Source organism: Rosa rugosa, chromosome 1 (assembly GCF_958449725.1).
Source record: "Rosa rugosa chromosome 1, drRosRugo1.1, whole genome shotgun sequence".
Lineage (NCBI taxonomy): Eukaryota > Viridiplantae > Streptophyta > Magnoliopsida > Rosales > Rosaceae > Rosa > Rosa rugosa.
Window position 1 is genome coordinate 55,639,044 of NC_084820.1, and position 22,688 is coordinate 55,661,731.

At 37.1% G+C, this 22,688-nt stretch overlaps 3 protein-coding genes and 1 long non-coding RNA gene across 7 annotated transcripts; 2 read left to right on the forward strand and 2 right to left on the reverse strand.

Annotated features, from left to right (window-relative positions):
• Positions 1-1,739: 1,739 nt before the first annotated feature.
• LOC133725560 (DEAD-box ATP-dependent RNA helicase 41) lies at positions 1,740-4,397 on the reverse strand. 3 transcript variants are annotated; one of them, XM_062152849.1, is made up of 3 exons: positions 4,160-4,397; positions 3,781-3,868; positions 1,740-3,432 (listed from the first exon to the last, which is right to left on the reverse strand). In XM_062152849.1, the coding sequence occupies exons 2-3, from the start codon at positions 3,848-3,850 to the stop codon at positions 1,895-1,897; spliced, it is 1,608 nt and encodes a 535-aa protein (XP_062008833.1). In that variant the 5' UTR covers positions 3,851-3,868; positions 4,160-4,397; the 3' UTR covers positions 1,740-1,894. The 3 variants fall into 3 exon arrangements, with proteins under 3 accessions (XP_062008833.1, XP_062008835.1, XP_062008834.1); XM_062152851.1 differs by lacking the exon at positions 4,160-4,397 and having other exon boundaries at positions 1,740-3,206; positions 3,355-3,432; XM_062152850.1 differs by lacking the exon at positions 4,160-4,397 and having other exon boundaries at positions 1,740-3,284; positions 3,355-3,432.
• Positions 4,398-5,012: 615 nt separating this feature from the next.
• On the forward strand, positions 5,013-10,563 carry LOC133725561 (pumilio homolog 23). Of its 2 annotated transcripts, XM_062152853.1 has the most exons (11): positions 5,013-5,169; positions 5,404-5,602; positions 5,703-6,066; positions 6,341-6,643; positions 7,164-7,331; positions 7,863-8,006; positions 8,251-8,370; positions 8,564-8,749; positions 9,166-9,314; positions 9,464-9,646; positions 9,887-10,563. In XM_062152853.1, exons 2-11 carry the CDS (start codon positions 5,433-5,435, stop codon positions 10,269-10,271), a joined length of 2,172 nt encoding a protein of 723 aa, XP_062008837.1. In that variant the 5' UTR covers positions 5,013-5,169; positions 5,404-5,432; the 3' UTR covers positions 10,272-10,563. The 2 variants fall into 2 exon arrangements, with proteins under 2 accessions (XP_062008837.1, XP_062008836.1); XM_062152852.1 differs by lacking the exon at positions 5,013-5,169 and having other exon boundaries at positions 5,367-5,602.
• Positions 10,539-11,602, reverse strand: LOC133725562 (uncharacterized). The gene is made up of 2 exons (XR_009854496.1): positions 10,815-11,602; positions 10,539-10,731 (listed from the first exon to the last, which is right to left on the reverse strand). It is a non-coding gene; the product is annotated as an uncharacterized LOC133725562 (long non-coding RNA).
• Positions 11,603-12,892: 1,290 nt separating this feature from the next.
• On the forward strand, positions 12,893-14,321 carry LOC133730854 (GDSL esterase/lipase 2-like). Its single transcript, XM_062158367.1, has 4 exons — positions 12,893-13,154; positions 13,245-13,366; positions 13,558-13,782; positions 13,905-14,321. The coding sequence occupies exons 1-4, from the start codon at positions 12,893-12,895 to the stop codon at positions 14,319-14,321; spliced, it is 1,026 nt and encodes a 341-aa protein (XP_062014351.1).
• The last annotated feature ends 8,367 nt before the right edge of the window (positions 14,322-22,688 follow it).

The window sequence follows — 22,688 nt, forward strand, 5'->3', positions numbered from 1 at the left end:
GATCTTCCCAATTTGGATTCAGCCGCTACAAGAAGCTAATATAGCTTTGATTTAATTTACATGCGTTGATTGTTTAATATGTCTAATGATTTCTAATCACCTATGTTTCCAATTTTAAACATAAGAAATCGATTTTATTAAGCAAAAACTTGAGGGCTCCAATACGAATCTTCCTGATGATCAACCCAAACATAAAATATCTAAAAGTAGAATTGATTGATAGTCAATCATCTTTATTGATTGATAAACTTGATTAACATAAGAAAAAAGTTCATAAAAAAGGATAATAACTTTGGAGAAATTTTTTTAGGGTACAGTCAAATCATGTCAACATGCTGAGATGGTTTGACACTAAATTTTTCCAGACACATGGCGACGACTGTTTGACACAACTTTGTCGATTCCTACTCTATCCTTATGCAACAAGAACTAACCATACAAATTTTTAGTTGCGACTAACCGAGTTTAAGAAGAAATTAAACAACAGTACTTCACATGTGTCGATATGATGCTACAATTGTCTCATAATGTATGGATCAGTTGATAAAAATAAGAGTTTCTCAGCAAAAAATAACGAACGAGAGGTAGAATATCACCAGCCTACCAAGACCATGTCAAACTTTGAAAGAATTGAAAAACGTTTCAAATCGGAGAGTGACACAATGAGTAGTGAGGACCATTTCCTAGCTGTGACAATTCAAGTTTAGATATGTTATAATTAACCTAGTGTCTAGACAAGCCTACAACTGCTTCAATATATAGGGTGTCCCGGTACCCATATTAATCAATTGGGTCGTTTATGACATATTAATGTGCAGATACATTAAGTAGACTACCTTGATACATAGAAAGACAAGTCAAACTTGTCTATCAGTGTATGGAGTCAGTCTACATCTACATGTGTATCGAATCTAGTCAACTTGATATATCCATACATTACTACGTATTAAAACTTAATCACATTGTTTTCCAAGATTTGAGTTTTATATGCTAATGCTAATCAACAAAACTCACCCAATTGATTTCTGTAGTGTTCTCCAACACATTGCAATCGATCTATGAGAGAAATGTCCCCGGTGCATTGTTCTACACCAAATCATGGCACCATTATTTAGAGGGCAGGTCCAACTTATCTTTTGGCTTGCAATGATGATGCATTGTTTGCAAATATGGCAAGGAATAAATTTCCAACACTGCGCCATATACAGCACCACCATTTTGAAATCCATGTCTAGATCCAGTTTTATTTGTAATTTTGAATCATGTTCTAGCAGTTGATTCAGATAACTTTTTCAATACATTTTTCAAGTTAGCTTGATACCTCCCATTACCTGAAAATTCTTCTGGATTAAAACTATTGTTCCCTGCATAATTTACCAAAGCTTCCAAAAATGTATTAACAAATAGAGAGAAAAACAATAGACTAACTAAAACTGACATGTTCGAGAAAAACATAATGCTCAATGAAATTCAACTCCGATTCAATTTGATTCTTGAAACAAGTGAAAAATGAAATTAGTGCAATAGTGCATTACAATTTGTTACTCGTTTCTGCGGTACTATAATATCTATGTGATTGTAGGATTATAAAGTAGATATATATGTCAATAAGTTTTGCCCAATTCATGAATACTACAGTGTCGAATGACCGAAATTCATGTACTATTTGTTTGTGACATTTACTTAGGTACCTTATTATTATCCACCATGTGATATATCTAAAAATAATTGAGCATAACTGAGCAAATAATTCAATGAATATGTGAACAAAACTCTATATACATCACCTTACGTCTACCAGGCACTGATGGAAGAGAAAAATAAAGGGGAAGAGACTAAACTCACTAAAGCACAAACATTGAGCAAGAGAACGGATCATTAGTTCATTACTCATTTACTCATGCTTTCTTTTCTTCTGGCCTCGGCCAATGGAGTATGGGCATGCCGTATACCGTGTTCTAACAAGCTCCCTAGGTATAGCTGCACCAGAAGATCTTAAAATTTCAACCAATTCTGGAAACAAGTTCTTATTCTCCTGACATACAAACACAATTGCTGTACCCTCTTCTCCTAATCTAGATGCCCTACCAATCTGGTGGACATACTCATTAATGGAATTGGGCATGTCAAAAACAATAACCTGTCTTACACCCAAGAGATCTAGCCCACGGCCTAAAACACCGGTGGCTACAATAACAGGAACATCACCCATTAAAAATGACTTCATGATATCTCTCCTCTCCTTCATGGATTTCTCCCCATGGATTGATGAAGCTTTCACACCAGTGGTGACTGTAATTGCATTAGATAACAGATCCGCCCCAAGTCTTGATGCCACATAAACCACAACAGGTGGCATAAAATGCTGCTTACTCATCAATATGTCGAAAAGCTTTTGCTTCTTTTGCTTTGACTCAACCCATATAGGCAGCTGCTTCACAGCCTTATTTGGTCTGTTAGGCTTGCCAACAGAGATTACAGCAACATCTTTTGACATAGAGCTCACCATCTTCTCTATATCTTGGGAGATTGTTGCAGAATACAGTAAAACCTGGGGTTGTGACAGAGCCCTAAATATCTGCATCACCTGATCCCGGAAGCCCCTTTGGAGCATACAATCCACCTCATCAAGAACAAAAATCCTTATATCCTCCAGTTCAATATCATGGTTTGCTAAAAGATCAATTAGTCTTCCCGGGGTTCCCACAATGAGCTCCACTCCTTGCTGAATGCGGAAAAGTTGTCTGGGCATTGCATCGCCACCAACCACAAGTGCAGTTTTAAAAGGCAAACCCTTTCCAAGCAACTTAGCTTGTTCCTCAACTTGTATACAGAGCTCTCTAGTCGGAGTTAGAACCATAGCTAACGGCTTTTTCTGGTCCGTCAAGTGCTCAAAGCGAAAATGCGAGCAACAAGAAACAATTGGAACCAGAAAGGAAGCAGTTTTACCAGAGCCTGTGTCAGCAGAGACAAGCAAGTTTTTGCCATGCAAAGCAGCCGGAATTGCTTGCATCTGGACAGGTGTGGGCATTTCATAACCTGCAGCCTCTATATTTTGGACAAGCTTTTGAGGAAGATTACATGAAGCAAATGACAAGATAGGTCCTGGAACTATGTCCCCCTTCACATGAATATCAAGTCTACTTCTAAGCAATTCAGTCTGATCATCAGGTAAGAGTGAAGTTCCAGATTGACCACCAGCATCCCTAACATAAAAGCACTCATCATTAGCAGGTAACCGTTTTGGAGGAGAATGACTGACTGCCAATTGGGTGTTGGCAACCCTGCATAGTAGAGTCTGTTTACACTCCAAACTGCAAACATCATCATCTGTCTGATCACATATATACTCACCATAACGGCTGCAAATAACGCATTTAGGCTCTCCTGGAAGAGGTTCTCTTTGGTCTCTGGATCTTTCTTTAACTTTATCTGCAACATCAGATATTGAATCAACAAGCTAAGTAGGGAGAACAGATTCTGATCTTCTGTCATGAGAAGCAGCTAAAGTTTGAATGAAAATGCACCAAATAGTGTTAAATGTTTGCGTGATTGGTGGCCTCAGTTACAATCTAGGGAATTTCGCGCCCCTTTAGAGAAATAATTTTCAATTGAAACTATACTAAATGAAGAACTAACCTATCAAGGATCTAGAGGTTGGATAACTAACAGCTAGAGACATTGCGAAACAATAATAGAGCATTTAGAAGACGAAATAAAAGATAATGTCTTCATCATCATAGTGATCCTATCCTGCAACGATGATAATTTTTACAATACCATTAACTTCATCACTGCATGTTGCCATCACTGAACTCTTGCATTGGCCATCTTTGTACTCGTGTTCCATTGTATGAGCTTGAGGATACTGCAAACCCAGAATATTGCAATTGCAAAAGGATTAGCATATCAAAAAAAACAAATTTCGGTGACCGAATTAGTAAACCTACATTGAGTAGCGCAGAACCAAAAGGTAGGTTCAGAATCTTAGCTTGGTTAACCACAAGGAGCATACAATAAATCCAAAAATAAATCCACGAGGAACTCAATATATGCAAACCAGGCATTCAACCACCAAAGGCCAAAACTTGTTTAGAGTACAATCAAAGACCAGAACTTGGGCAAATTTGTTGAAACAAATCAGAAGGTTAAGTCTTACCTTTGAAGTTATTAAAGAGATGGGAATCGTGCCGGTCACCTAGCGGCGTCGCTTGCCATCAACCACCTTCCCTGGGTGGTGTTCTGCGAAACGATGGACGGGAGCTCCGCCTGCGGTGGTGGACTGGATATTCCGTTTTGCCCTGATCCTTTTTCCTTTATTAGAATGGGTCTTGGGCTTTCGAAGCCTTGTTCATGTTTCTTGTCTCGCTTTGTCCCCTTTGTATTGGTCTAATTTCGACAGCACTCGATAAATGCCCCAACTCAATGTCGTAATAGAAGCAACAAAATAAGTACGAAGAATTTTGTTTGAAAATATAGCAGAAAATTACGAGGGGTCAACAGCAGTAATGTTCATTCGATTAGTAATTAACTAAAAAATTATCCTCAATTATTATTAGACGTAAATTCAAGGGTGAATTTTTTTTTTAAAGTACAATTATTTTGTTTTTGACGGTTATATTTACATCAAAAGATGATTGATCATAATTTTTACGATTTTTTTTATTCTTTTTGTTGGTAAAGTTTAGTTCAGCAGCCTAATTGAACCCTCATGTTCAACGTTCGAGTTCTAACCCTCACTATTTTCTCGTCAGCAAGTTCGAGGGATCTTCGTGTTCGTGGGCCTGCAGCGGGAGATTAATCTGACTTTATTGAGATACTCTCGTGGACCTCAATCTAAATATTAAGCTAAGTGAGTGTGTTACTAGCTCGCTGACGTAACCGAAAAAGTGGCTTAATACCTCATCGGCTCATCCTGATAAAAAGAGTATGAAGAAATAAAAACCCAAATCCGGTGCGTTGTGCACGACATGTCGTAAACCAAACAATATATATCTTTGGACACGACACGGCGATGAGCTTCATCTCCGTAGCCGTCTGCCGCTCGGTTAAACCCTTAAACCCCAAAACGCCGCCGTCTGGTATCGCCTATTAACAAGCCCTGCGCCGTTTACAGTCAAGTTTCCGAAACTCTATAGCAGCAGACTACAGCGAACTCCATCGACCAAAGTAAGCTTCATCCTTTTGTCAAGCTTTCTATTTCAACTTAGATTCTCACTTTTCAGAGTCTCCGTGTACGAAAGTCAATACCTTTGGCCTTATTGTTGCAATCGGGTTACTTGGTTTTTCTTTGCTCGCTGAATTAATCGTTTTCATGTTTGGCTTATTTGGTACTTAAGCTAATTTGATAGTAAGAAGGTGTTGAAAATTGAGAAGTAATTATGGTTGCTATTGGGTCTGCAGCATTGCCATTGAGACGATTCGAAAGCTCAATGGAGGACGACGGGTCGTATAAACGGGGTAGGAAGAAAATGGGTATGTCTAGGAAGCCTGAAAAACAAGGTCAAGGTCAAGGTCGGTCCTTTGATGCTGGTGTTAGTAAAACTGCATCGGGGCGGGGCTCGAATCGGGAGAGCTATTCGGCACCGCAGACTGTTGTGAGGTACTGCATTATGAGTTTTTTTTGCAGGGATGGGTTTTCGGAATGGTGGGAAGTTTGTGAATTGTTGGCATTTTTTAATGGTTTTGAGGACTTGCTGCAGGAAACAGGTTGACCCCGAAACCGCAAAGTACTTTTCGGAGATTGCTAACCTTTTCGAGAGTGATGGGATTGATATTGAGGAGCGGTCGTCTTTATGTAGTAATGCACTTGAAGAAACTAGGGGGAAAGAGCTGGAGCTTGCGACGGATTATATTATTAGTCACACTTTGCAGACTCTCGTTGAGGGCTGTGAAGTCGACTGTCTTTGTGCTTTTCTCCGGAGCTGTGCGAAGAATTTCCCTTTGATTGCAATGGATAAGTCTGGATCTCATGTAGCTGAGTCTGCCATCAGGGCTTTATCTAAGCATCTTCAGGAGAGTGACGCGTATGCTGTTATTGAGGACACTCTAAATACAATCTGCAAGGTATCAAGTGTTTGGTTCTCTTACTTACAAAATTAGTATTGAGTTTCTTGAGGCTCTTAGGTGTGTTTTCACTCTAATGTGATGTTCAGCATCTATTTTATCTTTAGCAGCGAAACCATGAAATGTGGCATTCTCTGAAATTACACAACCAACACCTGTTCTCTTTTCACTTTGGAAACTTTGAAATACTTGAAACAGGAAGGCATACATTAGGGATATCTGTATCTGTGATTTTTGTTTCCAAAATTTTAAAATATAGCATGTTTGCTATCAGGTGATTGTGAAGAATCCTGTTGATCTGATGTGTGATTGTTACGGATCTCATGTTCTACGAAGTCTTCTCTCTCTTTTTAAAGGAGTGCCATTGGATTCTTCTGAGTTCCGAATGAGGAAGTCATCTTCTGCCCTACCAGAACGGTTTAATTTCAAGGCACCTCTATCAGACACAGATGTTTCACCACATGTTAGACCTGGATTCCCGGATTTACTTAAGTTTCTTGTTTCCGGGATGTTAAAATGTGCTCGAAACAACATTAAAACCCTTCAAGTTGATCAGTACAGCAGTTTGGTTCTACAGGCATGGCTCAACTCTTGACATACTATTTTGTTATTTTCATGAGTTTATTTTCTTTTAATTGTGGATTGTTCACTGATAAGTTGGTCATAGAAAATATATAAAACAATGAAGTAAAAATAAATCAAGATAAAAGGTAATATAGTGTTGTAAACACTTTGGTTGATAACACGACGTCCATAGCATTCTAATTGGTAGCGTACTGTAAACAATTCTTAAGTCAATTTCATCTATTATCTTCAATTGTGATACTTGATACCATCATTCTTGAAACATTCCACCTTAGTATGTAAATCTGACAAATAAAATACACCCTAATCTGATTGTGAGAACCAATTTGGTGCTCAGTTGGCCAATTTTTCTTTCAGTTAAGTATTTGTGGTAGCAATTTTCGTAAGAGTTTGGTGACTTTTTATGATTTTTAGCAATTCAAAACTTGATCATAATTTTTTTTTTTGATATCTTCCCTTTTGTTATGTGGTCTGAATCTTTTTGAGGTGTACTAAAACTTTCTGTTTGGCAGACTACTCTGAAGTTGTTAGCAGGGGATGAAGAAGAGCTGTTGCAAATAATTCCCATTCTTATTGGATGTACCAGGGAAGATATTGTAGAGGAGAACTCCATTGAACCAACTATCGTGAGAGATGTTTTAGGTTTGATGAAAGAAACAGCATTTAGCCATTTAATGGAGGTATACACTTTTTTGAAAGGTTTGCTTCTGTAGGCATAAACTTTACAAAACAAAGAACTTCATGTTCATCTATTAGTTTTGACTAAATACAGGCCTGCCTGTATGGATTGTTAATTGATATCAGATTGGTGCCATGCCATGAAGGAAATCCATCTGGATTATGAATTTCTGTCATTTAAACCTAATGCTATCCCAACATTCTACTGTGACAAGATGTGTACGGTTTTGCTATACTTTTACATTTTGCACTCTTTCTAAAATAAAACTTCTTTCTGCACATTATCCAACACTTGCAGATGTATATGGTTTTACTATATTTTGACATTTTTCTGAAATAAAACTGTTTTCTGCACATCATTTAACACTGAGAGGATGAACCCACCCACCCCCATACGATATAGCTGGCCAAATGTGCATGATATGAAAAATGAATTACGAGTTCATTAACTGATAATTTGTATTCTGGTAACCTTTTCTTCTTGATGTGAGCTGTGGTTTGTTTTCATTTGACTTTATTTTTTGAAATTGCAGGTTGTTTTGGAAGTAGCTCCTGACGTCTTGTACAATGGAATCTTCTCAAAGATCTTCAGGAACTCTTTATTTGACCTTTCGTCCCATCATTGTGGGAATTTTGTCATCCAAGCACTTATTTCTCATACAAGGGATCAGGATCAAGTATGTTTTGTCACAACACTACTCTTGTTACACACTCTTTTATAATTAAAATATTCTATTAGGCTTTTTTTTTTTTTTGGGAGAAAATAATTAGAGGTAGTTAAAATAATATGTTTGTAGCTTGAAATTGGTTCCTTGCACTCATTTTCCTATACCAACTTTCACAACTTATTTCACAAAAGTACACGCCTTTAATTCTATTGCTTTGTCGTTTATAACACCTTATTGTCAATTTGTCCATTAGATGGAGATAATCTGGGAGGAACTTGGTTCGAATTTCAAGGATCTGCTTAAAATGGGAAGATCTGGTGTTATTGCTTCGCTTATCGCTGCAAGTCAAAGGCTTCATAGTTACGAACACAAGGTTAATAAAGCATTGATTAGTGTTACTTTTCATAATTTCTTCATTGTCACCTCAGCATTTTTGTAGTTGACAGGTAAATATTATTTTTGCTGATAAATAAAAATAAATGGTACTTATGTACAGAAGCTTTGTTGGATTGTGATGGCAGATCTTCATTCTAATCATAATTACGTTTCCATTTTTTGTTTTACAGTGTTGTCAGGCTCTTGCTGCTGCAGTATATTCAAGCAGTGAGTCTTCAACATGCATTGTTCCCCGTATACTGTTTCTTGATAGCTACTTCAATTGTGAAGATAAGTCTAATTGGAGTTGGCCAAGCGGTGTTAAAATGCACGTCATGGGTTCTTTGATACTGCAAGAAGTTTTTCGATTTCAAATTGTATGTAACCTATCTTAAAGTTTGATTCTTAAACTATAGTATTAGATGTTGCTGTACATAGTTAGTAGCTATACCTTGACTTGTTAATCTATTAGCGTATTGTGATGCCTCTTGGATAGTTCCTATAAAGATTTATATTGACTCCCTCCCTTTTCAATTCAAAGGAAAGTGCCTTCCCTTTTAGGATTGCCCTCTTTCATCTCTGTATAATTCTGTTTGGATTCTAATTTCAGGGTTTCGATCCTAAATGGAATTCTCATTGCTTGTTCATCAACATTTTCTATGTTCAAGTTTTATAGTTAATGTCGAGGAAGTAAAATAGTGCAATTATGATTCAAATGATCGTTGCACTGGTTGTTACAGTACTTTGGTATTTATCTATACTGATTTATAATGTAGTACATTTTATTTTCCAGGAATTTATACAGCCTTTTATTACAAGTATTACATCCATCACAGCTGATAATGTCCTTGAAGCTGCTAAGGATCCAGGGGGTGCTCGTGTTATTGAAGCATTTTTAAGTTCTAATGCTTCTGCAAAACTGAAACGCCGATTAGTTATGAGGTATGCCGTTTAACTTCATTGGTAGATTGTACATTTGTGTAGCTTTGACATTATGCATCTGTCAGGATGCCTTTGTGTAAGCTTCAGTCCTATGGTTCTAAGGTAATTAAGACAAGATTTGATCAGATATTATGCTGTATACTTTCCAGGCTTCGTGGACATTTTGGAGAGCTAGCATTGCACTCGTCAGGTTCCTTTACTGTTGAAAAGTGCTTTACTACTGGTAACATTTCACAGAGGGAAGCCATAGTATCTGAGTTGGTAGCCGTGCAAAGTGAGCTTTGGAATACAAGGCAAGGTCCTCATCTTATGAGGAAACTAGATGTTGATGGGTAAGTTGTTCACCATGTTCTATTTCAAATGACCGAGATTTGGATGTACTTCATCGTCAGTCAAGATGTGTGTCAATCCTTCTTCTTTGTTAATAATGGCCTGCCCTATTCTAGATTTTATTACCACATAGCCTGTTTATCTTCTGGCTCATATTACACAAAATGGGAAAATACATTATCGCATTGTTTTTGAGGAGTTAATTTTGCCAGTTTACTTACTTGACGCTTGTTAAATGACAGATTTGCTGCTAGACCTGAGCAGTGGAGGTCCAGACAAGAATCAAAGCAATCAACTTTGAGAGACTTTTCTGCTACATTTGGCTCTAGTGAGACCAAACCATCAAACAATAGTGAGACTGAGCAATCAAAGAAGAGCAGCTTTCTTTCTGATGATTATAAGAAAAAATCAAAAGTGGGAAAAACAGTTGACCATCACCAGGCATCTCCTGCACCATTTTTGAGTACAACAGGCTTCAAACGCAAGCCCAAGGAAAAAGAACAGAGCAACAAGAAGTTTGCAAGAGTCTCGGTAGATGAGGATGTTTCTAAAGTGAAGAATAAGTCAAAGAAGAAAAGGCATGGTGACGATGCTTTTTCTAAATCCCCCAAGAAGTTGAAAGCATGAAGATGTGGATGATCTACTTCTGTCTAATGTTGCAAATTTTTGCCCGCCTCGGTGGAGGTATAACCTAATTAGAGATTGAGAATATATGGAGAAAGTTTTGAAAAAGAGAAAAAGCTTAGAAAAAGAAAGAAAAAGATAGGATGTTTGAATATGAACTGGAGTGTTTCTTTTTTGTTCTTGTTCCTGTTCTTAAAGTTGATGTTGTTAAGGCATATGCCTTTTGTAACATAAAGATATTCTATATATACATTCAAGCACTACATTCAAGAAAATTTGAAATTTACATTCAAAAGCAGAGCTCACAACTTAACAAAATTGTAAGAGCATTACAAATTGTAGTACTTGTAACGTCTTCAGGGAGGACGAGAAGAATGAATGAGAAATTAAACTAGGTACTACGAGATTCTGCTACTTTTCTTCTGTACTTCTCTTTGATCAGCCATCTTATGGAGGACTGTACCTGGCAAAGAAAACATGGCAATTCAGGTCAATTATGGGAAACCTTCTAGTTGTGGAGAGCTATGAACTGGAATAGTAGTTTACTTGTTCTGCGTGGGATTCGAAGTACTAGGCGGGATCTTTCGGAAGCTTGAGCCAGCCAGCTTAAAAGGGCTCCTACTGTTTGCCTGCAAATCTTTGAGGGATTCTGAAGATGATGAAGCTCGGTTTGTTGGGGCAGATTTTAGCGGATGAGCCTGCGCTGTTGCTCCATTCGGCCAGGTTGATAATACCATAGAAAATGCAAGTACTAGAGCAGCAAGAATTCTAGACCATGCCTTCATATCTGATCTCTTCTGTGGCTCTATGAATTCTGCTAAGTAGTGAAGTGTGATTGTGTTGAGATAAGTTTGAAGCTTATGATTGGAGTGGTAGGGAAGATATTATGGTATAGTGGTTGATTTATACTTAGAAAGTTAGAAGTCCTGCTACAAAAGATAGTAAAGTCCAATTGGGATCTGATATCAGTGGGATCATGTGCTCAACTTTGACTGTTACATGCTGCAACTCTGACCTGCAGATTTTGGTGAAAATGATGATATATTTTTGCTGAGTAGGGGTCATGTGATTAGGCACGTGATTTTGGTATTAATAGTAATGGTGTTTTGGGAAGCTAAATGGGGAAGTATAATATTGCCATCAGTGATCAGGCAGTGGTACTGGGACTGGGGACAGTGTTGGATCTTGCAATATGATAATGTGGAGTTTGAAACAGGTGCTGTGGATATAAGTGAACCAGTTGGCTGAATATAACCTTGCACTGTCTCAATCTGAAGCATTTTTGAGCTATGCATGACTGACACTATATAAAGGTCACTGAAACCCCAAGTAAAGCTGGCACTTTTCTTGTACTCTTTTGAAAAGCTCTTGATGATCTCTTGGATCTTGTGGTGCTGGCCTACTGTCTTGTTTCTCTTGCTTTTACAATTTTCTTCAGTTGGTAATGAGAATATGTATTTCCAATCAAAATTCTACTTGGCCAATCAAAACTGAACTAAAGAAAATAACCTTCAGTATTTTTTACTGATAGAGGGCATCTGCTAGTTATAGTTGTCCATCCAACTATAGGGGTAGAAAATTCTAATCAAGGCAAGAAAATGTAGGAATATAAACAAGATTGAAACAGAGGCACTGAGGACTGAAGCCCAGAGGCTAAAATAAGAGGAAGCCTAACTTAAGACTAAAGAGAATTAATAGACAAACTCGAGAATGATATAATCAGAGGATGAGCTTTGTGCTTTGGTTTGCTATTTGAGATCGTCTAGCTACGAAACTATGCTTCTTTCCTTATTCTGGTCCTGTTTGTGTTCTACATAGATATTAAGATCGTCTAGATATATTTTAGCAACTCAGCGAATTTATTTTTTAGGTTCCACTTTAGTGTCAATTTCATTTCAGTCAATTTTTTACCCTATTTTTTTTTCAAACGTAAGTATTGTACTCTTTGTATAAACTTGCTGACGGAGTGATTAACTTAATTTACATTCCGATGAGCTGGTACTTTTAGTTGAAACTAGTAAGTTTGGTATGTCACATTCTGGGTAGCAAGGACGTAGCTATATATGGGTGTTTGAATAAGGTAACTTGACTCAGCTAACCTTAGCTTTCATGTTCTACAAAGTTTATTCTCGAACACATACATTGTGACAAGCAATCCAGATTCTACTCATATGTATATATCTTACTACTATTGAAAGTCATAATTAATATTCGAATTTTCAAGAATAGTTAAATGTATGGCTACTTAAACATCCATTATTAACAAGTTAATGAAGGATGTAATATAACAGATGATAACGTTCGATTGTCTTGCTTTGGACTTTTTATTGATAATGGTTGTTTGACTTTTCAAAAGCACATATTCTTGATCTCTTTCTGTTGCACACTTGCACCTGACAACAAATGCCCAAATAAATAGCAACTGATCGAAACTAAAATTGGTGAACATCATTACATCTAAAATGGCAAACGCCAGCTTGATAACGGTTTTTTGACTTTCCAAGAGCTCATATGCTTGATTTCTGATCTGTTTCAGTTGCACACTTGCACCTGCCCCCCAAATGCACGCCTTTATAAATAGCAACTGAAACCACAATTGGTGAAGATCATTAACTGCATCTAAAATGACAAACACCAGCTTTCAGAACTTTATCTTTGGTTTCTGTACAAGCCTTCTTATCATCACAACCCTAAGCCATAGCGGGCGTGGGTTGTCATCGAAGGAACATGCACCCGTTTTCATCTTCGGGGATTCAATATATGATGCTGGAAACAATAACTATATAAACACTAGTTATCGGGCAAATTTTCGGCCATATGGTGAAACCTTTTTTAAGAACCCAACAGGAAGATTTTCAGACGGTCGTCTAATTTCAGATTTTATAGGTAACATACATATAATTGTAGTATATATAGGAGTGCAGAAATACAATTGTAGAGTGAAAATAGCTTTGCCCTAATATTTTACTGTTACAGCTGAGTACGCAAAACTACCTATTATTCCACCGTATCTACAACCCGGCAATCAGCAATTTACAGATGGTGCAAATTTTGCATCTGCAGGAGCTGGTGCTCTGGTTGAAACTTTCCACGGTTTGGTATGTACACATGACTTGTGATTTTACACCTATTGATGTCGTTCTCCAATTAACTAGTTCTATAATCATGTAAATGACCTTAATTAATTGCCATTCAGAAAGCCATGCGTGTATAAGGCTACATAAAAATCTTAGAGACTTGTCCATGCTTGGATAAAAAATGTTTATTTGGTCTATGAACCTTGTTTCAGGTGATAGACCTTAATTCTCAACTTTCAAATTTTGAGCGAGTTCATGAGTCACTGAGGAAGAATTTAGGGGATGAAGAAGCGAACACTTTGATATCAAGAGATGTTTACTTGTTTAGTGTTGGAGGCAACGATTACTCATACATATTCGGGACAAACTCCAGCATCCAGCATCCTCACAGGGAATTTGTAGGAACTGTTCTAGGCAACATAACTGCAGCAATCAAAGTAAGCTTTTAGCACTCCAAAAAAAAAAAAACTCAATTTCTCATTTTATACATATGGTACGTAAATTGCTAATGATAACTGATAATAAATTAATAATAGAGTGAATAATTTCAATGTAACAGGAAATATATAACAAAGGAGGAAGAAAATTTGGGTTTCTTAGCCTTGATCCTCTTGGTTGTATACCATACTCAAGAGCACTTGAGAAGGAACAAAAAGATGGATGCTTTGAGGAGATTACACCGTATGTAGAATTCCACAATGAAGAATTTCCCAAACTCCTTCAAAAGCTGGAGACTGAACTCAGGGGATTTAGATACTCGCTTTCCAACTATAATGAGTTTCTGCATCTAGTCTTGCAAGTGATTGAGAACAAACCAACCGAGCAAGATTTTTTCTTTCATGATTTCGTTTCGTTTCTTTTAAATTTGTTTCGTGTACTTGAGTTTCGAGGATGTATAGCTGCATATCTATGCGTGACAACTATCACAGTTTTGCCGACTGCACCTAGCTGCTTGCCTTCGTTTTATTTCATTTAGTTTCTTGGTCAACTAAAAAGCTTAGATCTAATCACCTAGCTATTAGGTAAAACCGTAAAACCACGCAATACGCACAGGTCCATTGAAACATAATCGATAGCCTCCGAGGCATAGAAAAGAAACTATTACTCCAAGTTTAGCTTCTCAGAGATCGACGGCCTCATCACATGCCCTACCCACAATCTCAAAGAAGGACAGGAAAATATCCCACCTGAAAACTGCCGCGCACCTCCCCTAATTTTATTTTAATAAAGTACAATAAAATATGGCCATGAAGGCATGAACTCACCCCATTGTATCAAGCCCGTACAAAAGAAATCATACTGCGTACGTACAACTGACTAATAAAGTAATAAACAGATATACAAGAAGTCCTTCACCCCATAAAAATTCTTACCAAAGGGGGTAGCTGCACAGGTAGGCACTAATCCCAGTAATGTCTACCCCATGTTATATAGCCTGCTGCCTCTGTACAATGGCGAGAGAAAGCGTTGGTAAAGAAGCGCCAGGGTTTACAGCTCGGATGCTTTTGAGGTATGTTATTTCAAGTTCTTACTCGTCCTTCCCCATAATTCATTATCATGACTATTTAGCAGGTTGCCTATGTCTCCTGTTTCTCTATATAAGGGGAAAAAAAAAAATATAACAACATTAGAACACAAGAATAAATCATCATTAACAATAAACCAAGAGTCTTGTCATGAAGTCAAATCATCAGTCTGAAAATGAAAAACCATTCCAAAAAGGATCTGAATTGAAGACGAAACAAAAATCAACACATCCAAATTTATGATCTATACATGAATGCTACGTACGCACGTATTAATGTTATATTAATGCAAAGCAAGCTAGCTCGAAACAAGAGACAGATCGATATTGAAACAAAAAGAGAGAAATTACAACAAGCAATATATGCAACGTACGTACTACGTACTAGCTAGAGATGAATGCCAACATCATCATCTTCGGCCTCCATGGATATGTTTTCCCTGAAACTGAGCTTGAGATCCATCATCTACGAAGTGTACATGCATGCTCCACATACATATATATATATATAGACACACACACACTAGTTTTGGTAGATCGATCATCACATTTTTGGACGTTAATTTTCTTCACATGCGTATTCAATGACAAATCCTTTATTACATCCCATATATTTTAGGATAATCTGACATAGTCGAAAATTTCAAAGAACTTTGAAGCCAATAAGGGTAAATGCTAAACCACTCTGAAAACTCACTGCGCGCTTGACTGACTATCAGTAGCGCTGACATTTAATTGAGTGTTAAGGACAAAAAAAAAATTGTAAGAAAAACATTTTTGGATGAACATATTGCGAATGTCGTATTGGATGAATTTAGCATGAGTAGATTGCTATTTTCTGCAACTCAACCACTGACCCATTGGCTTTCTCCTCATCGATCCGATAGTATTCAGTTTTTTAGATACCACAGGAAAATTAAGTCAATTACGTACTGGGAAAGTTGCAATCTAGTAAATTACGTACTGGCCAATTTGGAAATGTAGACTTTATTGATATCATGCATTGACATGGTCGTCCAAAATAACATTCCAATCTCAAAACACGTCGCTTCTACCATGCATACTACGGCTATATATGGCGGCTCAGGCTCAGGCTCAGGCACAACCAAAATATATAAGATGATCATTCGCAGGTTGGAAACCTCCAGACTACTAGTTCCTATGATTTTCTATCAGTAATTCGACTCTGCTCTATCCGACTCCGATCATTCGCAGGCTCAGGCTCAGCATCAACCAATTCAAGGGACTGCGAACTTTTTGATAAGAAAATACACATCGCATAGGTACAAGTATTCATCGATAAAGAGTGTGAGGCTTCCAGTTAGAACCTCTTTTCCTATTGCGTCAATTACCCTTAATGCACTTCATATAAGTTTTTAGGTCTTTGTAACGTCTGATTAAGATGGAAATGTGTTCAACTTCAACTCGAAGCTTTCTTATTTCTCAAAAAAAAAAAAAAACTTCAACTCGTAGCTAGATAGGTGCTGACCGGCAAGGTCAAAAGTTTGTAATTCTCTGTTCATATTAGAATATTAATTAGTGGTAGTTGTTAAATTCCTTAATTACAATGAAGATCTTGAAATGTAGTCTTTATACCGTCTGCAGAATAAAGTTAAAAATGATTCTATATGTTTGCATCACAATAGGTAATGTCAACTTAATACCGTAGAATCAGGCATGCATGTAATCAGTGATAGTAATAATATCTCTTCGGACCAGAAGGGGGTGATGGCGTCCACATATCTTCCCGGCTTAAATGTTGACGTGCAATAAGCAATAATAATGTAGAAAGAAGAAAAGATGTAGGCAGTTGCCCCGCGGTTACTCAGGTTAGCATATATCCACCTAGCCTGGACTTTGCAGTTTTGGAATAGTCCCTTATTCCCTCGTTCTAGAATTAATGACAAGCTAGTGTATAGCTGAAGGGTGGCTCTAACCTAGCTAGGATACCCATAATTAAAAATGATATCTATGCAACAATCTAAGGTAAAGACTTTACATCATTATCATGCACGAAAGTTACAATAATCTATGGATATACGTACTTGCATCGTACTTGCAGTTTAATAATATCGACTTTATTAGACGAAATGACAAATTAAGACACCATGTTAATTAAAGTTAGTGCCTAGTTAATTAAACCAAATCAACACATGAAAGCCAATCAAATTAAGATTAAGGTAGCTGACCGACAGTAGGTTTTCAGGTGTAGTGGTCCTCATCCTTTAGAGGAGGTAAGGAGTGAAATTTCTCCGAAATTGTCGAAATTTCCATCAAAATTTCCGTAATTTCGAAATATCGAGATGAAATTCATATGCTATATCATTTCCATCAGGAGTCTTTCAAAATTTTCTGAAATTTTACATTTGTTTGGGAGAAAAATTTAATTTCCGAAATATCTACACATAAATAGCATATATAAAAAATTCACACTGAAACTTCGTATGTTACCGATAATAATTTTTACTTCATAGAGAAAATATTGCATTTTGATTTCATCTGCAATCAAGGTTGAATACTCCTAAAAACATCGATATTAAAATTCATTCACTTGGGAGTAGTATTGTATGATACTAAATGGAAGCAGTCTAACCAGCTAGATCGAACCACATCGTAATAGATCTTATTATTAGTATTTTATAGTGAATTTTTTATATTGTTTTTGTTGTACTTATTCCTTTTCATTCACGGGGTTTTGGTATTACATTCTCCTCCCCGATAGTATTTTTCTAATCATTAGTGAAAAATGTTTGATAGCTAAGCCTCCCACTGGGTTGCAGCCATAAAAGATAAAAAAAAATATAATAAAAAAATTAAACACATTCATATTATCCATTTACAGCACATTTATATTACATATAGTCATATAGATAACCTATTAATTACTCATCCATATTAAATATCATAGTTGTATTATATTGCACAATTTTAGAGAGATTACATTGTAAATAGGTTTATTATAAGTTAGTTAAGTCTATGTAAAAATTTCATTCAAAAATATAATTTTATAAATGCAATTAATGTGATTTCTTTATTTTTAACATAAACTTTCACCGAAATTGAAATTTCCTTAAATTTGAAGTACTGAAATCGAAATTTGAATTCTTGAGTGGAGAGTAGACACCTCGCCCAAAGATTTGTACTGTGAGACTAATATCGCCTAATCTTTTTTTTAACTAAAAAAAAAGTTTGATCAAAGAGATAGTACTGGTTTAAAAGTCTGTTACAATATATAGGAAGTGAAATTCACATTCCACATTTTACAATCCACACTCTATGTTTCCTTTTTTGGAAACTTAAATTTTGCCCTCCTCAATCTCAGTTTTAGGGAAACATATCCATGGTGGCCGATGATGATGATGTTGGCATTCATCTCTAGTACGTAGTAAGTACGTTGCATATATTGCATGTAGTAATTTCTCTCTTTTTGTTTCAATATCGATCTATCTCTTGTTCCGAGCTAGCTTGCTTTGCATTAATATAACATTAGTACGTGCGTACGTAGCATTATGTATAGATCATAAATTTGCGTATGTTGATTTTTGTTTCCTAGCTAACAAATAAAACTATACTAAATTTTTACTATTTTACTAACAGTTATCCTTAACAAATTCTTACCAAAGGGTGTAGCTGCACAGGTAGGCACTAATCCCTGTAATATGTCTACCCCATGTTATATAGCCTGCTGCCTCTGTACAACGGCGAGAGAAAGCGTTGGTAATGAAGCGCCAGGGTTTACAGCTCGGATGCTTTCGAGGTATGTTATTTCAAGTTCTTACTCGTCCTTCCCCATAATTCATTATCATGAGTAGTTTAGCAGGTTGCCTATGTCTCCTATTTCTCTATATATATAAGAAAAAAAAAGAAGCTATAACAACATTAGAACACAAGAATAAATCATATTAACAATATACCAAGAGTCATGCATATATGTCATGAAGTCAAATCATCAGTCTGAAAATGAAAAACCATTCCAAAAAGGATCTGAATTGAAGACGATCGTCTAATAGCTACAGGTGTAAATAGCTGCAACAACTCCTATCTCTGTAACAAGTTACAAAAATACTTAATACCAGTTCGTTTCTTCTTCAATTCTCTCTACGTCTCTATTTCTTATGCTAAAGCTAACAGAATTTTTATGGGGTGAAGGCCTTCTTGTATATCTGTTTATTACTTTATTAGTCAGTTGTACGAACGCAGTATGATTTCTTTTGTACGGGCTAGCTACAATGGGGTGAGTTCATGCCTTCATGGCCATATTTTATTGTATTTTATTAAAATAAAATTAGGGGTGGTGCGCGGCAGTTTTCAGGTGGGATATTTTCCTGTCCTTCTTCGAGATTGTGCCATTGTGGGTAGGGCATGTGATGAGGCCGTCGATCTCTGAGAAGCTAATCTTGGAGTAATAGTTTCTTTTCTATCCCTCGGAGGCTATCGATTATGTTTCAATGGACCTGTGCTTATTGCGTGGTTTTAGCTAATAGCTAGGTGATTAGATCTAAGCTTTTTAGTTGACCAAGAAACTAAATGAGATAAAACGAAGGCAAGCAGCTAGGTGGGCGGCAAAACTGTGATAGTTGTCACGCATAGATATGCAGCTATACATCCGCGAAACTCAAGTACAAGAAACAAATTTAAAAGAAACGAAACGAAATCATGAAAGAAAAAATCTTGCTCGGTTGGTTTGTTCTCGATCATTTGCAAGACTAGATGCACTACGCGAATTAAGACTCTGAAAACATTATGAGCATAGTCAATGAAGGAATTATGCAACATATAAGACTGTAAACTTTATCAGCATCGTCGATGGTAGTTTTCACTTTTGACTAGAACAATTCTGGATATAACACATGCATAAATGTTAATTAACTTGAAACTGTTGTAGAAGCTAGATATTAAAAATGGATGCGATACTGATAATACTTGTCTAAACCAAGACGTCATTGATCGATAGTTCTATGTTCATGATGTGGTCTTTAACAGGGATCGTAAGTTGAGACAATATTACTGATCGATAGAGAGCTCGAAAATGGCACCTCAACCTAATTCTCTTAGCTAGGTTGGTGGATTGACTCTGTCGTTATATAGGCAACTTGCCAAAACTTTGGCCTAAAAGAATAGTGTTCAATATAATTATGGTTGACGTGATTAGCTTGGTGAATGATTGCCCGTGAGCTGTGACATGTGGGTAAATTATAATTTCAACATTGTAAAGATCATGAATTCGATTCTTACTGGCATATGTAAAGGTGAGGTGGGCTATGGAAAAAAAAAAAAAAAACTTGGCAAACGATCGATCAGTAATATTTGTAGCAAGAGAAGGTTGAGGTGGCATAATGTGCTCTCACCAGAATCCAATAACATTTGTAGCAAAACGATTAACCATGTATGATCATATTTGTAGATTGAAGAGATTCCAATTCCGTATCAGATTGTATTGGTCGACGTTCGAGCATGATGATGGCAAGCAACACTCATGAATTGTATGCTGGGGAGTGTTTTGCATTATTCTTATATCATGGATAGGCATACACACATGTATGGTAAAATTTTCATTTGATACGAATGTGACCATCGCTTGTGGGTGAAAGTGCAGTACGTGATTAAATAATATTTATGATATGTACAAGCCTTTGATGCAGCGATAATGTGACCTTTGATGGTGGCATGGGTAAAAAATGCAGTTACCTTGTTTTGGCATTTGATGAATTTGACCATTGTGATTGGTCAGTCCAATTAACTAACGGCGCATTTTGTTTAAGGAGAAGACATATGTGTGAACCAAGGTGTAAAGAAGAGACTTTATGAGCCTATAAAATAGACAACATGGCTTCCTCCTCCTCGTCTATTGCCTTCTCTTATCTTCCTCACTCATCTTCCTCTTATTCCCGATGATCCCTCCCAGCTTTGCCCACCAAGTAGAAGCGGCTCAGGCTCATTCTCAGGCTAGTAGTTCCTATGATATTCTATCAAGTGTGTTGGTCCTCATCTCATTATCTCATCATTGCTAGATCAGTAATAACAGATGTTGATGATAATAGATTTCGGGATTCTTGTGTAGTAAGTAGTTGCAGTGCATCTCGAAATTAATTGGATCCCATCATTTTAGCTTTTGGATTAGGGTTCGAGATGCCCTAACCTTTTGGAATAGTCAAAGACCTTAAGCAGATTTAAGGCTAAAGAGAAAACCGGTGATGTTGACAACGTCGGTAAAGCTAAAGAGAAAGCCAGTGATGTTGGTCCTCATTTTAGCTTTTGGATTAGGGTTCGAGATGTTACCTTTTAGAATAGTGAAAGACCTTAAGCAGATTTAAGGCTAAAGAGAAAACCAGTGATGTTGACAACGTCGGTAAAGCTAAAGAGAAAGCCAGTGATGTTGGTGCTCATTTTAGCTTTTGGATTAGGGTTCGAGATGTTACCTTTTAGAATAGTGAAAGACCTTAAGCAGATTTAAGGCTAAAGAGAAAGCCAGTGAGGAATCACTTGTTTGTATCCATCCTCAAAGTAGGTGGTTCTATAAAGACACGCATCATCCCTATAGGACACGCATAATAAAAGCTGCTGGAATTTCAGGAAGAAGAGGAAGAAGAAGGAAAAGAGGGGAAAGAATCGCGAAAAGAAACGAGGAACTGTATTGTGATTGGATTTTCTTATTTCACTCATTTTGCAATATATTCTCTTCATATACTAGAAGAAAATATAACCAATACTTTTTACTATACTACCCTTAACAAAAGCAACGTCTGGACCCTTTTATAGTCTGTCTATAAAGATTCATTTCATCCATATCTTTCTTCTCCATCAATACCTTCTTTTCCAAGTCTCTCTCTGTTCCATCTAAAACAATGTCTTTCGTTCAAAAACCACTGATCATCCTCTTCTTATTGTTGATCAGCTTCTCCCAGCCCCAAGCTCGCATACTCCTAAACAGGCCAGTCTCAGAGCCTGCTTCTACCCTCCAACAGACCCTCACTTATACAGGGGCTCAGTCACAGGGTGATGAAACCCTCAAGACTAACATTCTGTTGGCTATCCGAGTGGGCTCTATCATTGTGTTCATCCTCGTAGTCATCTTGTTCGTCTTGCGGAAGTTGGTTTCTTTACTTAGAGGACGAGAACCGGTCCCAGGCTCGACGGCACCAATCTTCCATGGTGCCCTAGTTCTTCAACAACCTCCAGCCAGCCTTTTCATCATGCAGCAAGCTCATTTGGCTCCTCCCTATCCCCAAGGAAGACGAGACGCGGTCCCAGGCTCGACGGCACCAATCGCCCATGGCGCCCTTGTTCTACAACAACCTCCCATGCCTATCATGCAGGAAGCTCCTTTGGCTCGTCCCCATCCCCACGGCGGCCAGCGCGGTACTTTCCTTAATCTCAGTGAGCAGATATCCCTCGATGTTGATGATTCCGTTGGGATCAGTGTTTAGTTGCATTCCGTGTGTTTCCTGGTCGGGACTCTGGAGATGGTTGTACTACCTACAAAGCTGTTGGAGTTATGTTTATGAGAATAAAATGCTTAAAACTTTTGTTATTGTGGAGTTTATATTTTATTTGTCATGTTTTTGTTCTTGTTGATATTATTATTATTATTATTTTAACTTTGACGGTTGTAGTATAACTCTCAAAAATATTTAGACAACCTAGAACTTGAGGTTCTAGATGTGTCCTATATAAGTCATGTATTTTGTGAATTCTGATCTAGATCTGCAATTTTTTCTCTTAAGCAGCATTGCTACAACTTATGTGCACTTGTTCTAATTAGTGGGTGATGGCGTCAATGACGTGCATTAAAGCAAATATCAAAATAATATAGAAAAA